Genomic DNA, 16,459 nt, shown 5'->3' with positions numbered 1-16,459 from the left:
AGTTCACAGACTGCTCTGAAAGAATCATTTTGAATGCTGAGTGTTGTGTAATCTGCACATATTAGAGAATGATGCAATGTTAGAAAAAACACTATATACCTGAAAATAAAATATGAGAATATTTTCTTTGCTGCTAATCTTCTAGTAATTATTCATAGTACACAACCAATTCATTATATCATATATTTTTTTTCGCTTCAGTGTCTCTTTAAGTAAGATCTTATACTACATGGAAGTGGTAAATTGGCTAATCATGTATGTATTTACTAGGCTAAAGAACAATTATTCCACCTGTATGCCCCTGTGACTAAAGTACCAGAATTCTGATTGGCCAATTTTACCACTTTCATGTAGTACGAGAGACTACCTACACAATCTGTTCATTGTATTCAGGATATGTTGGCCCTCATACTACATGGAGGCGGTACCACTGGCCAGTGATTGACCAATCAAAGTTGGATGCATGCATGCAAGGATACATGAGGTGAGAAAAAAGGAAAGTTTTACTCACCTGGGGCTTTTCAAGTCCCTAGAAGTCTATCAGTGCCCACGCTGCTTTTCTACTCGTCTCCAGGCTTCGCCCTCTGTAAGATTGTGACCTGTGGGTGGGTCAGGATCTTCTGCGCATGTGTGGGCACACCTCGTGCCTCTTGTTATCGCCGCCTGATAGACGGGAGCCCTCTGTGCTTGCGCAGTTCAAAAAGACTTAAACTGCGCAAGTGCAGAGTGCTTCCTGTCACTGGAGCGCAGCTTGCAGTGAAGGAGGTGGTGAGAATCTATGAACTGGTTTGTCAATCATTTTGTGTTTATTATTTTGCGCAAACTTTATTTTGTTCACACATTTTTCATCATAATTAATTCAAATTAATGTTTTAATTAATTTATGGGGATTTGACGGATTGGGCACTTACTTAAACAATAAAGTATTTACTTATTAACCTCCTTGATTACTGCAAATGAATAATGGAACTACCTGCCTTAGAAGTGTTGGTTCTAAGAATTGAACAATGGGCTTGCTGCTGCCTCCTGCAGTCTATTGCTAGTAAATTAATATAGTGATCATGGTATTCTTGCTGCAATATTCTACAGTACAATAGACATGGGGGAGGGAGTTTCCATGTCATTATAATGGACAGTAAGGCCCACTGGTCTTCCTTTTTGTTTTTGAAATAGAAACATTAACATATGTGTTTACTAGTGACCGGTGGAAAGCCACAACATGGCATTCTATGGTGAGTCAAATCTCAGGTGTGTAGTGCATTTTAATTTTTTAAAGCGATTAAAACTGTAAATTAATAATAACAACAACACCAACAGATTAACAGGCGCTTAGTTTATTCATAAAATCCAACATGGAAAATTATTGTAAATCCTTGTTTGTCACAGTATTATATTACCCCTCACATTTTACAGTTCCTCAAATGTGCTTTTTCACCCATCCCACTGATACGAAGATCTCATACATAGTTGTTCAGAAAAGAAAAGAAATGTAGAAAAGAAAAAAAAAGTCAACATTTGCTTGAGACAAACACTCAAGCTAAAGATCACATATTATTATAGAATTTTTAAATATATTCATACATCTCTTTTATTTTTGTCTTATATGTTTTATTTACAAGAAAAAAAGCATAGGCAGTTCAATAATCTCACAAAAATGTCCCATGCCAAAATTCATCAAGGTATTGTTTCATGCAAAATTGTAATCGGATCAAAACCACAAAAAGGATACAAATTTGTTGTTTACTGAACTTGACAACAAACTGTGGTACATTCAAAGGAATCCTACACAGGAATTAAGGACCCATAAATCTTTAGGAACCAACTTAAATTCAGAAGAAATTGTAAACTTGCTGGCCCTATTTCTGGTCCATACTAGTATCAAGGTGCAATTTAAAAATCATTTTATACAGAAATACCTTTCTTTTGTACCTCACTCATTTGGCAAACCTATGCACTTGGCTAAATGATTGAGTTAATCAATAAACACCATGCTAAACCACTGATACAGTTTTATTTTTTTTTGCATGCAGGGCTCTTTTAAAATACATTTTGCTGGTCTTTTATGTGGCTTATAGATGTAAGACCTTATATGGGAGAAAATAAGGAAATAATACAAGCTTTGATTATTTAACATCATGTACGGTCAATTTCCCATTGTTTCTGAGTCATTTGTGCATTTTGTAAACAGTGATTAGTGCCAGCTGCGCAGACTGAGGTTGACTTATTAAAGATCTCATTGATTGGAGAACAGCGAAGACCACAAGTGACACATCAAACCTGAAGAGGATTTTTTTTAATGTTTGATATTCGGTGGCAAAAATTATTAGCTCCCACCTGAGTCATATCAGAATATTGTGGGGTTGCTGAAAGGAACGTGAATTAGCAGAAGTGTGGTCACAGTCTTGTGGGCACACCCAAAATGAAAGCATTTTTTTTAAATTTAGGTTATCCTGTATTTACAAATATATATATCCTGTGGCTGCTTGCATACAACCGTGATCACACAATCTCTTGTTGACTAAGCTTTCAAAAACCTCTGTAGTCTAATATGACTTAGGTGACCTTTGCCACTTTTGTATCATTTGTAATAAATCCCATTGATTGGCTGGGAGCAAGCCTGGTGCAGGTACACATGCTGCTTGTGCTTCTTCATACAGTATATTGCTCACCATTGTGTGGCAGTATATAAAGAACTCCATGTAGACTTTTATGTTAGGTGAAGGGTTATGACAGCTACTGTAGGATGACATATAAGCAAAACATTGCAAAATGATTGATATTTCTGTACCCTAACGTAAATGATGGTGCCAACCACTGGATCAAGAGATTTTCCTTGCCTTATTCCATGGATGTATTTTAGCTGCATCAAATGCGTGCATATTACATGCTTTGTGCACTCCTAAGAACAGCCTGTGTAGTTTGTATGGTCATGTGTATGGACATGACACTTGTAATTTATACCTTTTAAAAGGGAATTATTCCTTAAAATATTTGTCCCATGTTCACTACTATCTGGGGCCCTGAATCTATAAACTTTTCTTCTGTATTCTTTGCAGGAGTTGTTTTCTCATCTTATGTGCAGAATACCTTTTCAACACCCAGTAAAGTGAAAAGTACAGAAAACTTAGTAAAAGTTGCAATATAAAACTTAAGTTACCTTTGTACAATTTACTTTGTGCAATTTTTCCTTGTTTGGGCCAGACAAGGTACTTATTTTTTAGGTAAAGTGAGAAAATATTTCCTGTAAGAAAATTCAGAAGTATTATGAATCAGAGAACATGTCTTTTACATTGCAGTTTTGTAAACCATTTAATTGGGATATTTAGAACCCTGGTAGTTGTCAGGTGGGTCTTCTCATACTGAAGGAGGACCACAAGCCTGCATCCATCTAAACCTGTAACTCTGCTATTACTATTTATATAATTGATATGTTTATTTATTTATATGCTGTAATTCTTAATATTTAGAAGTCAGGTGTACTTTAATTTGACAATGTATTACTATTGTTGAAATAACATTTTTAATTTCATTGCCATACAGACTACTCAGTAAACATTATCACGGTATGTGTTTTTCTGTTACAGATCGCAATCGCTGCAGTGGAATTTGGCCCATCCATTAACATTAGCTGAGCATTTTGAATCACTTCCTAAACGCTCACAAAATCGCTGTAGTGAGTTTGAGCCCTAAAAGTGCTTGCAGAGTTGTATCCATTATCTTTTACCAGCTAGTCTTCTGCATAGATCACGACAGGAAATACTACTATATTTAGCTTATTTGAAAACCTGTGTAAGCAGTATAGAAAAGCCTAAAATAGTGCAATATTATTTTTTAAACATGGAAGTTCAACATGCAAAAGAAAAGGCAGTACAAAACACACACAGCCGATCACAATTATATATCATGTGTAACTAGTAATTATATTTTTAAAAAATCTGTTAGCTTTTAGATTTCCAACAATGTGGGTAACAAGGAGGGTCATAGACTCAATAGGATGACTCTTTTCCTCCTTCTGGAACACAGGTGTCAAACTCCAGCCCTCCAGGGCCATATCCATGCCAGTGTTTAGGGTGGACTGCGAAATGGAGGAATGTGTTCTACTTGATGGACCACACCTTTCCTGATTAAGTCCTATCTTTCATTCAATTTGAGCTGTGCAAAAAATGTGTGAGTCCTCTGGCCTTGAGGACTGGCGTTTGAAATCTCTATTTTAGGGGTTTAAATGGTATAGTTGGTAAACTATTTCTAAAGTGGCACTGACAAAACTGCAAAAAAACACCCTAAAATGTTATCTATCTAGTGTATGTTCCTGTGTTGTTTCTATACTTTAAGGATAAAAAGAACGTGGAAGCTCATTTTGTAATCCCATAATCTGCGCTTGGAACAATTTTGAGTGTAAGTACGCACAGGTAAGCCCCGGGAGGCGCTAAAAATAATTGCGCACAAAATCGCAAAACACTGGCATCAGCGATTTTGATTTTAGATGTGAACAAGGCCTAAAAGTGATGCATCTGTACTAGGAGGTCAAACACATTAAAGCCTGACAGTTTAAAATGAGAAATTCACCTTTTGAGCATCTTTGTGGTATAAGGTGTGCTGTAATATGCATATGACACATTTTTTATTTTTAGAATATTTTTTTCAGTCTCTTCCTGCGCCCAAAGCCTTACAATCTATTTAAACAATCTATTAAACATTTGTGGAGTAAAAATAATTTCCCCCAGTAAGTATTATAGTACATTTCTACCTGTGTGTGAACTGATTATCTCACTGAGCACCTCAATGTGGTAACTCTGTGTCAGCAGAGATACAGATCTGACTCTATCCAATGGGGATTTGAATGTGATATTCCCAAATGCTGTTGCTGTACTGCTATTATGGTTAAAAGTGAATTTTAAACTATTTGGCATAGCTGGAAAATAACAGTTAACCACAGACTATAATTAAAAATAAGTGTTTTTTTTCCCAAAAGTTTAGTTCCTTTTTAATATTGGTTTGTGAAGCTGATGCACCAACAGAAACGGAGAGAGGAAAACTAACAACGAAGCACACAATTCTTGAGAGAAAGTTGGTATTGGGGCATGTAAGCCATCATTGCTCCCATTGTGTTGTTTAGGGAATGTGAGGATGCTTGAAGGCATTTTTTGTTGTCTACTTCTCAGACATCCTCACAGCTTAGTTAGTTGGTTAAAGTGTTAACTATCCTTAAAGTATCTCGGAAGCGGAGAAAAAACAAATCAATTAGGCACGTAGGGGGTTAGATTGCCTAAGCCTCAGGCCCCTTTCACACTGGCAAGTTGCGTTACCTTGTTTTGCCACAGGGTAAAGCTAAACCAATGCACGTCTATGAGGCGTTTCATACCTGTCGCGGTGTGATGTGCCGAAAGTCTCCAATTCTACGCTTGGGCAACAGTCTGTTAGGGGCCAGCATGCACGGTGATGTGCGGCAACTGGAAGTAACGTTAGTCTATGGCAATGCAGCTTTTTTAAGCTGTTTGGCGTTCGCATTGCAGCGCGCATGTGTGGAAGTGTATATTTATGCACAATTCTAATTTTGGCCATAGGAAGTGAGCTTTAGAGAACCTCACTTCCAGCTTAGCTTGCAGCCAGAAGGGAGATTACTGAGCATTGCCGTGCTAATCTTCAAAGGCTATATTTAGTGGTGCGATGCGATCATTGCGCTGCAGCACACTGCAACGCCGGTTAGAAGTGTGAATCTGGCCTCAGACTTTTCATGCTGCTCGGTATCTTCAAGATGCCTCTTGTTCCCCATTTTGGGTCCTCTTTTCCTCACAGCCTCTCATAAGTTCCTCAGAGCAGCAAGGAGTGATTTTGAACTGTGCATGTGCGAGTTCTGAACCCGCACATGCCTAGTGATAGAAAGTGCTTGTGGAGGAGTGCTTCCTATTACTGTGCGGTTCAGAACTCATGCATGTGCAGTTCTGAATCACATGTCACCATTGGGAGGAACTTCCAAGGAGACTATTTGCTAGAAGAAATCAGTGAAATATGAAGAGGAACGGTAACAGGGAACAGTGGGGACCCCAAGGACAAAGAGTAGCATGAGGAGTGTTTGGATTGGGTAATGTAAGCCACAATGGGCTTAATTCATTGTTTCCACCTGCTTCTGGGGTACTTTAAAGCGGTATCGTCACCATAAAATTCAAATTTCAACAGCAACTGCTCTGAGTGTATTAAGTGATAAAGATGCTAATCCTGCATTCAAAACTTTTTCTGCTGTTATGATCTGGAGTTATCACATACTTAAGGAGCACTGTCCTTTTAGTAGTCGTGCCAAAGAATTGCATGCTGGGGGTTCTTTTTATCTATAATCTATTCCTCCTCTTCCCTTTATTTCCCTGCCAGCTGCTTATCTGAAACCTAATCCCCTACTCACTTGTGTTTACAACCAAGGCTGAGGAGACTCAGCGATTGGAGGAGACAAGAAAAAAAGTAAAGGGCAGAAATGACATTACGAGTTAGCCTTAACTGTGGGCAAAGGACATGGCCCCAACCAGGAACAGAATTCTCATCATTTACTATATAACATTCACTGAAATCAAAACGTGGACAGTATAATACATGTGTTATGTAAGTAGATCAAGTATTTATCTACTTATATATGTGTTTTTTTCCCTGGCATAGTATGGCTGATCGTACTGCTTTAAGGTACAAATGCATTGCTTCTTACTGTATGTTCTTGTGCTGCAAACAACTTAAATGTGGCCTAGCACAGAAGATTCTAAAATGAGTTTTTAAAAAGCGCAATTATTAATTGTATTTACTCAGAAAAATACTGACAATCAGCAGAAAAATACAATATACAATACAAAATACTATACAATAATTGTCAAAGCCAGCAGGAAAGCATTCAGTTGAAAACTTTCTGACTGTGATGATTGTTTTATTGATCAGCTATCTTGTAGGCATCGATCACATCACAAAGCATTAGGATGTTTTTGTGTGAGATATCAGAAATGTTCTTTTCTGAAAATCAGCCTTTTAAAAGTTTGTTTCAAATGTATTCATGTGTAATCACCTTAAACTGGAACTCCACTATTGCTGCTGGGAAAAGGAAACTCTCTTCAGATAAGCTCTGTACATTGCAGCGAATAATGGCGAGCTTGATTTCAACTTGCTTACATGTAAGACTGTAAAGCATGAACAGGTAATACACAGATATTCAACACAGTTCCTAACAAAGAATGTGATAGGAGAGTGTCCAGGTTTGCAGCCAGTGGGTGTAAAATGACTAGCAAGGCCAGACTCTGTGCAGCTAATTACTCCTGTGACAAGAGGTGAAGTTTCTAAAGCCTTGTACACACTTTCAATTATGATTGACCAATCACTGACCAAGTTTACCACCGCCATTGTACAATTCAACATATTTTGAATACTATGAACAAACTGTGTAGGTATACTCTTATACTGCATGGAGGTGGTAAAATAGGTCAGTGATTGGCCATTTAAAACCTGGTACTCACCTTCAATTTTGATTGGCTAATGATTGGCCAATTTTACCACCACCATATACTATGAGGCCAACAGATTTGGAAATCAAAATGTGTTGATCCTCGTACTACATGGAAGCAGTAAAACCGATCAATGATTTGCCAATCAAAATTGATGGTGTGTACTAGGCTTAAAGAGTACAGGCTGCAGTCTTCTAAAAGAAGTGAAATTTCAGCTTCAGTCAGTTATGTAAATTCCTAACTGATTGCATATTGTATTGGAAAAATGCGCTATAGCCTCCCTAGTGATATGGACAAGCCTGAGTTGTCCAGAAAAATAGCTGTTAAACAGTGTAGATGAGTCAGGCTCGTTCACCAGTTCTAAGGCAGGGTTCCATTTTTCGCATTAAAATTTTTACATGCTCTGAAAACTTGCATGCAAAAATGTGCACTCGAATGCAAGATTACATTAATTATTTGACATGATTTTGTATTTGAAACTTTTTTTTATTATTCTCAAAATGTATACTAGACCCTTGCTTGACACATTTTGGTAAGTTACAGGCAAACATTTCAAAAATGCCAGGGAGGTTAATAATAATAAATTACAAAAAGGTGTGTTGTCTACTGATGAATCTTTGTGTCAAATTGGAAAGTTTGAGTGTCTTAAGGAGCGTTGCAGTGTGGAAGCAGGAGCAGTCAGAGACCGCTTACAACCCACAAGGCATTTGATCGGTATCATGTGGTCCCTCAGCAAGGCATAGGGAAGCTGTCATGTTTTGTTATTATTATTATTATTAATAACGATCAAATACCAATAATACAATATTGCTACTTGTAATAATTTAACTATGTGGCTGGCATGAACCTTATTTCTGATTTATAAAAATAAACAAATAATTTGTCTGCGGCTCACATTAGCCTTACTAATTCCCTATTCCATTTGTCAGTGCAAGATGACAGGTGGATATGGACAATATTTTATTTCTACTCCAATTGAATCTTCATAAATCAGCTTGTGTATTTATTCATCAGCCTGTCGGCATGTTCAGTCTGTTGGTGAAGAACATTACGGATGATGCACATACTCTTTAGCACAATGCAGTTACATCTTTTTACTATACGTACCCAAACACACAAAAGAATTTAACATTGTAAATTGACTGGTAGTTATAGATTTTTGCTCTTTTTCTTTGCCTCACCAATCTACCCCCTGAAGTTTGGTTGTTAAATGTTGATTATTAATATGAAAATGAGTATATTTCCTTCTTATTTTGTCATAGCAGCATACATATATAAGATTTAAAGTATAATATTTCAAACTATTATGGGTGGACAAAATAACATAATTTATAATGTTTTACAGCTGTTGTTATGAGTCAAGATTTATCTACAATTATGCCACTAAATGAGGTTGGACAGAAAAAGAAGTTGACCTGACCAAAATCTAATTAGATTTTCTAGCGCACATTGCAAATAATGTTGACTAGAGAAATTATACATAATTTAAAAATAATGAAAGCTACATTGATGTATTGATGTGTTGCCTTCTCGAATATCTGAGTGACTATAGCAGTAAACCAATACCCAAAACATTACGATATAAATCTGTCTTCTGAAGGTCGCTATAAAACAGCAGTAAACTTCTATTGACATCTTCATCCTGTGCTTATTTTATCTTGTGCCAAAGTTATATTTAAATACATACAATATATTACAACTTGAATGTGCTACAATGTGCTTGGGTATTAATCAAGAAAACTGTATTCTGTACAACCATAGTAAAAAGAGATCCACCAAAAGAAAGAACTGTGACATGAAATTCAAGAATTGAATTAGCAACTTATTGGATTTTTAGCTCATATTCTAGTGCAAGTAAGAAAATTTACAATGGCCAGCAGCCCCAATTTTTTAAAAATATTTGTACACTAGTGATTGAACTGCAGATTTCCATCTAGTTTGTTATTATTTCATAATGTACAACTATGCATGGAATTTAGTAGAACAACCACTATATGAAAGCTGAAATCCAACATTTGCATTTCTTGTTTTTCTTACGTAGTCACAGATCAGTCTTTGGTAACGCTTATACACATATTTTATAGGTCACCTTCTCCTCAGTGTATTTGTAAGCAGTCCAAAACCATAACGTTTTTCTCTTTCAGGTGCCACTGGGTTGTGGGTCTACAGAAATATATTTGGAAGATGTGGTGTGAAAGCAAGTCCAGCAGCCTTTGCAATTTGAATCCATCAACTGAGCTGTGGTAAAATGTTAAGGCTGCTTATTTGTGGCCTATTTTATGAGAATTTAGCTTCGATTTCATTCCATTGAATCCATAGAGCCATATCCAGTCTATAGTTTGCATTGATAAATGCCAAAACAGCCTGAACAGTTCTGTAATAAATTACAGTGTACTATAAAATCAGTGTTTTTGGATTCATTTTTAAGGGCATAATGCAATGATTTGACTATTCAATGTATTGCCCTGGATTGAGGCATTATTGATGTTATATCTTGCTTGTGTAAAAATTAAATTTGCAAGTACCTTCTGCTTTAACGACTTTTTACATTACAGCGTTTTTTGGTACATTCTCCCCCAAAATAAGTTCTTGTTGTCCTTGAAATGCATTTTTGAAATCCAGAGCTGCAGGCTGTTAAGTTTGTATACTCTGCAGCCATGTCCAGGGGTTCTGTTCTTTGCACAGCATGTAATCAGAGACAGCAATCAATTAAATTGGTTTGACTCAGTTAAATCAAGTGAATTGTTTGAATTCTCATTTAAATAAAATCAAGTTCCCTAAATTATAATGCCACCATTACATAAATGCAGAATAATGACCTCATATAGCATTTTATATTGCAAATACGAATTAGTAGTTGCAGTGCATTTTAATAAAAATTAGTAGTTAAAATATATTTAATATTGAAGTATAAGAACCTTCAGAGAAAAACCCCCACTAATTTATAAATCTCTTAGATGATAAAATGGATGGTATCCCTGAAAACATACTTAATTATTAAATAGTAATAAATATTGTTTGTTATTAAAACATCATTGTTGTAACAGAATGTTCCCATTAGAACAGGCATGGGGAGACTTGGCCCTCCAGCTGTTAAGGAACTACAAGTCCCACAATGCATTTGCCATTATGAGTCATGACTGTGGCTGTCAGACTCCTGCAATGCATTGTGGGACTTGTAGTTCTGTAACAGCTGGAGGGCCAAGTTTGCCTATGCCTGCACTAGAAGCACATACTGGGTGATATAGCAATTTCTTAAAAACAGATTCTTAAATTTCTTAACATTTGCTAGGAAAAAATATCCCATTATTGTTGGACCCTCCTGAAGCTCTTTCAAATCCAGAGCCAGACCAGCAGTGCTGAATTTTCTTAGATGACTATGCAATACTCCGTGAAGGACAATATGGAACCTGATGCACTAAAGTACAGTTGTTGTGCGCAGGAAGGGCATAATGCACATGCTGCTAATGGGTCGATGCTCCACCTGTGCTAGTAATGGAAAATTTGCTGTGTGCGCCCTGCGCATGGCAACTTTGGCATACTTTAGTTCATCGGCACCTATGTCTTTTAGTGTCATCTTGACTAGACTCACCTTTCAAGCCACGACTCAGAAGAAGAGGCAGATAATCACCTTATGTTCAAAGTTTTCTTGCAAAAAATTTAATATTTAAGAACTGTTTTGTTAAATTGTTTAAATGCTCCATGCTGATGTGGGGTGGGGAATACCAGGCAACTGTGTTTAGGTTGCATTACATTTAGCCTTGAGTATATGTGATGTTCAGTATTCAATTAATAGTAATTATGTTTCAATATAAAAGTAATAAATTCTTACAAGATTGAAACAATTTTTTAAAAATCCAGTACTAGTTAGATATTCTTTTCTCATACAAAGACTAGTAATAGCCCAATTGGACCAACAATCAATAATCTCTGATTAAAATATTGATCAAGAAATATTGATTGACATCATGGCAGCATTTGCTGATTTTTCATTTTAAGACTTTAAACAAAATCCAATTACATTTGATCAAAATAACCAGCTCTACATTGCTTTGTACAACCCACTTTCTCACTATCCAACATGATCTAAATTATGCACTCATCTCAATCACTCTATTGACTTAGCTATGTCTTGAAAGCCAATAAAAATTCATCAATAGCTGTAAAATAAGCTCTGGACAGATTTGACCAGTTTAATCAAAACATGAGTTAGCCTTTAGTAAGATATCTCAGTTTCTTGCCACACTGTGACTATTATAAAGTTATAATAAATAATATTGCTTATTTAAATTTTAGGAAAGACAGGATATTTAAGAAGAGTTTAGTATTTTGAAAAATTACTTGAAAATAGGTTATACCTGGGCATCCATAGACTACATAGTGCAATTTTGGGGTTGAAATATGAGGTAATATATTGTCGATACCATATAAATGTCAAATTTTATGCCAAATTTTCTTCCTTCTGATTCTTATTTTATACCAAGCACTGTCCACTTTCTAGATATTTTCCTCTACCCTAATGCACTAACGTAGTAAAATACATGTTATTATGTTTTAAAATGGACAATTTTTGGACTCGTTACAAATGTTAATTTAAAAACCCTGTTTGTCATTCATTTCTAGGTTTTTTATGAAATTGAATGGTTACTACGAGAGTTTCTTTTCTACGTATGAAAAATAATATTATTTCTGACATGCCACATACCAAGTGCATGCACCTGCCATCCCAAAAATATTTTTAAGTTTTGTTTCCCAGAAGATAAAACAACATTGACCATCACCTTTCAACACACATTTTAAAAGGTTTTACAGTGTAAATATGATAAGAAATTTAGCAAAATCTGAACAAACTTGTATAAAAAACATAACTGGTTAACTTTTTTTTTTAAATATGACATGCTGTAACTTTTTGATTTGTTCCCATAAAAAGTCTTGAACAATACAACTGTTTTGCTGTTCCAAGCTTCCAGATATACATGCAAGAAGAAAATATATTGTTAAGTTAGAAATCACTAAAACGTGCTATATAGAATTATTAGGATTATTATTGTTAATCTTAGACTTTGTAAAAGTGTGCAGAGAAGTTCAAGGTCCTAGTGTTCTGGAAGACTCATATTCTGATGAACATTTTGGTTTGATCCCTTTGCCATTGTAATAGTCCACAACCTGGTTTGGAACTTCAGCCAGAACACTTTTTGCAAGGGCTGCTGGCGAGGCCTAAAAATAAAAGTAAATATGAAATAAATACATAATTTTCAATCTTCGGTCGTTTTACTATGATTCTTAATCCTGACAAGACAAGTCAAATAACATTTATATTGCGCTTTTCTCCTGGCGGACTGAAAGCACCAAAGCAGCAGCCCCTAGGACGCGCTCTATAGGCAGTAGCAGTGTTAGGGAGACTTGCCTAAGGTCTCCTACTGAATAGGTGCTGGCTTACTGAACAGGCAAAGCAGAGATTCGAACCCTGGTCTCCTGTGTCAGAGACAGAGCCCTTAACCATTACACTATCCAGCCAAGGGTACAAGCTGAAACTGGATGGCATGTGAGACTTGGCAATCAATACTTGTGTACTATTGTGCTTTATTGCATACTTTGAATTAACTACATGCAATTATAAAGCTGAATGGTCCTTGTCACAAAGGCCCACGATGTGAGTACTGTATCTACTGAAATTCAGTGTGTTCTTTAATAAAGCTGTGTTTTTTGGGGTGGTGGTCACCTTCTTTGGCTTGACCATTCAGTGCAAGCAAAAAGGATCTTGTGTTGCATTCTGTTGTGTCCACGGTGGAGTGGTAACCTCTGGCAGCAACTTGGATTTTAAAATCTGGTGTTGATAGAGAGAGCGTTTGTATACTTCCAATTTCTTTACTATGATTTTTAACACTGAATCAAGTCAGTTTTAGCTAGCTGCTCATATTCAGCCAAAGTATCAGGAAAATAGATGATACGCATAACAGATCCAGATATATAATAGATCTGTTGTGTTTAATATTTCATCTATTTTCAGTATTATTATAAAAAAAAAAAAAAAAATTGAGCCATAGGATAACATTGGCACCATACCTTTATTTAAAAGATGTTACTTTACTTGTAATATTTTATGTATTTTCAGTATTTATAATAATAATAAAACCAAAGTGAGCCTGAGGACAACATTGGCATCCAAACTTTATTTAAAAGATGGAACGTTACTGGCTGCATTCTAGTAAAGAAATTTTTTCAGCATCAACATCTTGTGGAGTCCATTTTATAAAGAACACCCTTTTGTTGGAATCTAGTAAGCACAAGCAGTGATGCATCATGGGAGACATCATATGCTCACTCCAACCTGAATTATCGCAAATACCTTCTGCTTAAAGAAGGCACATTTTTGTTTTGCATAACATCTTATCAAGAGGGCTTTTTGGTCCTTAGTAGCCCCTTACACACTCCAATGAGTTCTGGTTCAACATTAGCTTGCTGGGTAGTCTGTAGCTCTGGGTGTTCCATAGAGCCACATTAATACATGCCATTCACTGATGAGGATCAACCAATCCGAAACAGTCTGTATGCATGTTGGATTATTGTGGCTCTGTGCAATTAACAAGCTGACACCTCATTGCATTCCAGCGGTTTTGGCTGTGTGGTTAGCTTGCAGGGACAAGAAAGGATGATTTGAATATTCAATAGTGAGGCACCGTGGGAAACATCACATGCTCACTCCAACCTAAATTATCGCAAATACCTTCTGTTTTAAGAAGGCAAACTTGTTTTGCTCATCAGCACATGAGACTTCACCCGTAATATAATCAGGAAGTACACACCAAGCAATGCACTTTGTATTACAAAAAGTAGGTTTCACTGGTCCAGAAATAGGTTAAAAAAAAACAATGAATGTTCATTGATCCGTGGTCAAAATTCCCTGAAGTCTGAATGGACAAATCAACGTTGGGCCAGCAGTGGCAAACAAACTTTTTATTGTTCATTCAAATGAATATTGTTGAACAATACCTACAATCAAACTGTAACTTTTCTTTGCACCCTTGGACATTAAAATAGATATCAGAGGGTGACTTAAATTCTTTATGTAAAATGCTTTTATAAAAGTAAAAAAAAAGTGACAACATACAGGTAACAACAAAGATTTTTAACCAAACAATAAACTTGTCCAGTTACAGGTTTCTAATTTCTTATCATATACCAGTGTTTGTTATCATCATCAAGGCATGTACACCCCAATGAATACCAATGTTTGCCAAGCATCCTCTGTTATGGGCTCTTTCACATTACATGACGCTTGCAGGAGCCGATTTCCTGCAAGCGTATGATCTGCGGCGATGTTGGGATTAGTGTTGGGCGAACAGTGTTCGCCACTGTTCGGGTTCTGCAGAACATCACCCTGTTCGGGTGATGTTCGAGTTCGGCCGAACACCTGACGGTGCTCGGCCAAACCGTTCGGCCATATGGCCGAACTAAGAGCGCATGGCCGAACGTTCCCCGAACGTTCGGCTAGCGCTGTGATTGGCCGAACGGGTCACGTGGTTCGGACCCGAACGCGCTCTGATTGGCCGAACGGTCACGTGGTTCGGGTAAATAAATACCCGAACCACGTCATATCTCCGCCATTTGTCTGTGGGTTTAGCTTTGGGTAGGCAGGCAGGGTAGTTCGCGCTCCAGCCACGCTAGCCAGGGTCCCCCCTGTCATTGTGTCACTGCTGGGAACAGTAGTACACCGCTTGCTCAGCCACACTATATAGCATTCTGTTTACTGCCACTCTGTGTACCTCGCTCAGCCACACTATATAGCATTCTGTTTACTGCCACTCTGTGTCTGCTGGGAATAGTAGTACACCGCTTGCTCAGCCACACTATATAGCATTCTGTTTACTGCCACTCTGTGTACCTCGCTCAGCCACACTATATAGCATTCTGTTTACTGCCACTCTGTGTCTGCTGGGAATAGTGGTACACCGCTCGCTCAGCCACACTATATAGCATTCTGTTCACTGTTCTGTGTCTGCTTGGAATAGTGGTACACCGCTCGCTCAGCCACACTATATAGCATTCTGTTTACTGTTCTGTGTCTGCTGGGAATAGTGGTACACCGCTCGCTCAGCCACACTATATAGCATTCTGTTTACTGTTCTGTGTCTGCTGGGAATAGTGGTACACCGCTCGCTCAGCCACACTATATAGCATTCTGTGCACTGTTCTGTGTCTGCTGGGAATAGTGGTACACCGCTCGCTCAGCCACACTATATAGCATTCTGTTCACTGTTCTGTGTCTGCTGGGAATAGTGGTACACCGCTCGCTCAGCCACACTATATAGCATTCTGTTTACTGTTCTGTGTCTGCTGGGAATAGTGGTACACCGCTCGCTCATCCACACTATATAGCATTCTGTTCACTGTTCTGTGTCTGCTGGGAATAGTGGTACACCGCCCGCTCAGCCACACTATATAGCATTCTGTTCACTGTTCTGTGTCTGCTGGGAATAGTGGTACACCGCTCGCTCAGCCACACTATATAGCATTCTGTTCACTGTTCTGTGTCTGCTGGGAACAGTAGTACACCGCTCGCTCAGCCAGAGTATATAGCATTGTGTTTACTGCCACTCTGTGTACACCGCTCAGCCAGACTATATACCATTGTTTACTGACACTCTGTGTACACCGCTCAGCCAGACTATATACCATTGTTTACTGACACTCTGTGTACACCGCTCAGCCAGACTATATACCATTGTTTACTGCCACTCTGATTCTGCTGGGAACAGTAGTACACCGCTCGCTCAGCCAGACTATATAGCATTGTGTTTACTGCCACTCTGTGTACACCGCTCAGCCAGACTATATACCATTGTTTACTGACACTCTGTGTACACCGCTCAGCCAGACTATATACCATTGTTTACTGAAACTCTGTGTACACCGCTCAGCCAGACTATATACCATTGTTTACTGCCACTCTGATTCTGCTGGGAACAGTAGTACACCGCTCGCTC

At 37.6% G+C, this 16,459-nt stretch overlaps 1 protein-coding gene across 2 annotated transcripts in view; it reads right to left on the bottom strand.

Moving 5' to 3' along the window:
• Positions 1-1,332: 1,332 nt before the first annotated feature.
• Positions 1,333-16,459, bottom strand: part of CPNE4 (copine 4) — a 672,213-nt gene continuing 657,086 nt past the window's right edge. For both annotated transcript variants that reach the window (XM_068236266.1, XM_068236267.1), the window contains exon 16: positions 1,333-12,689. In XM_068236266.1, the coding sequence (XP_068092367.1) occupies positions 12,558-12,689 (132 nt within the window). In that variant the 3' untranslated portion in view covers positions 1,333-12,557. The remainder of the gene's footprint in view (positions 12,690-16,459) is intronic.

The sequence above is a fragment of the Hyperolius riggenbachi genome, chromosome 5 (assembly GCF_040937935.1).
Source record: "Hyperolius riggenbachi isolate aHypRig1 chromosome 5, aHypRig1.pri, whole genome shotgun sequence".
Taxonomy (NCBI): domain Eukaryota; kingdom Metazoa; phylum Chordata; class Amphibia; order Anura; family Hyperoliidae; genus Hyperolius; species Hyperolius riggenbachi.
The sequence above is the reverse complement of the archived record's forward strand: the minus strand, read 5'-3'. Positions and strand labels throughout refer to the sequence as shown.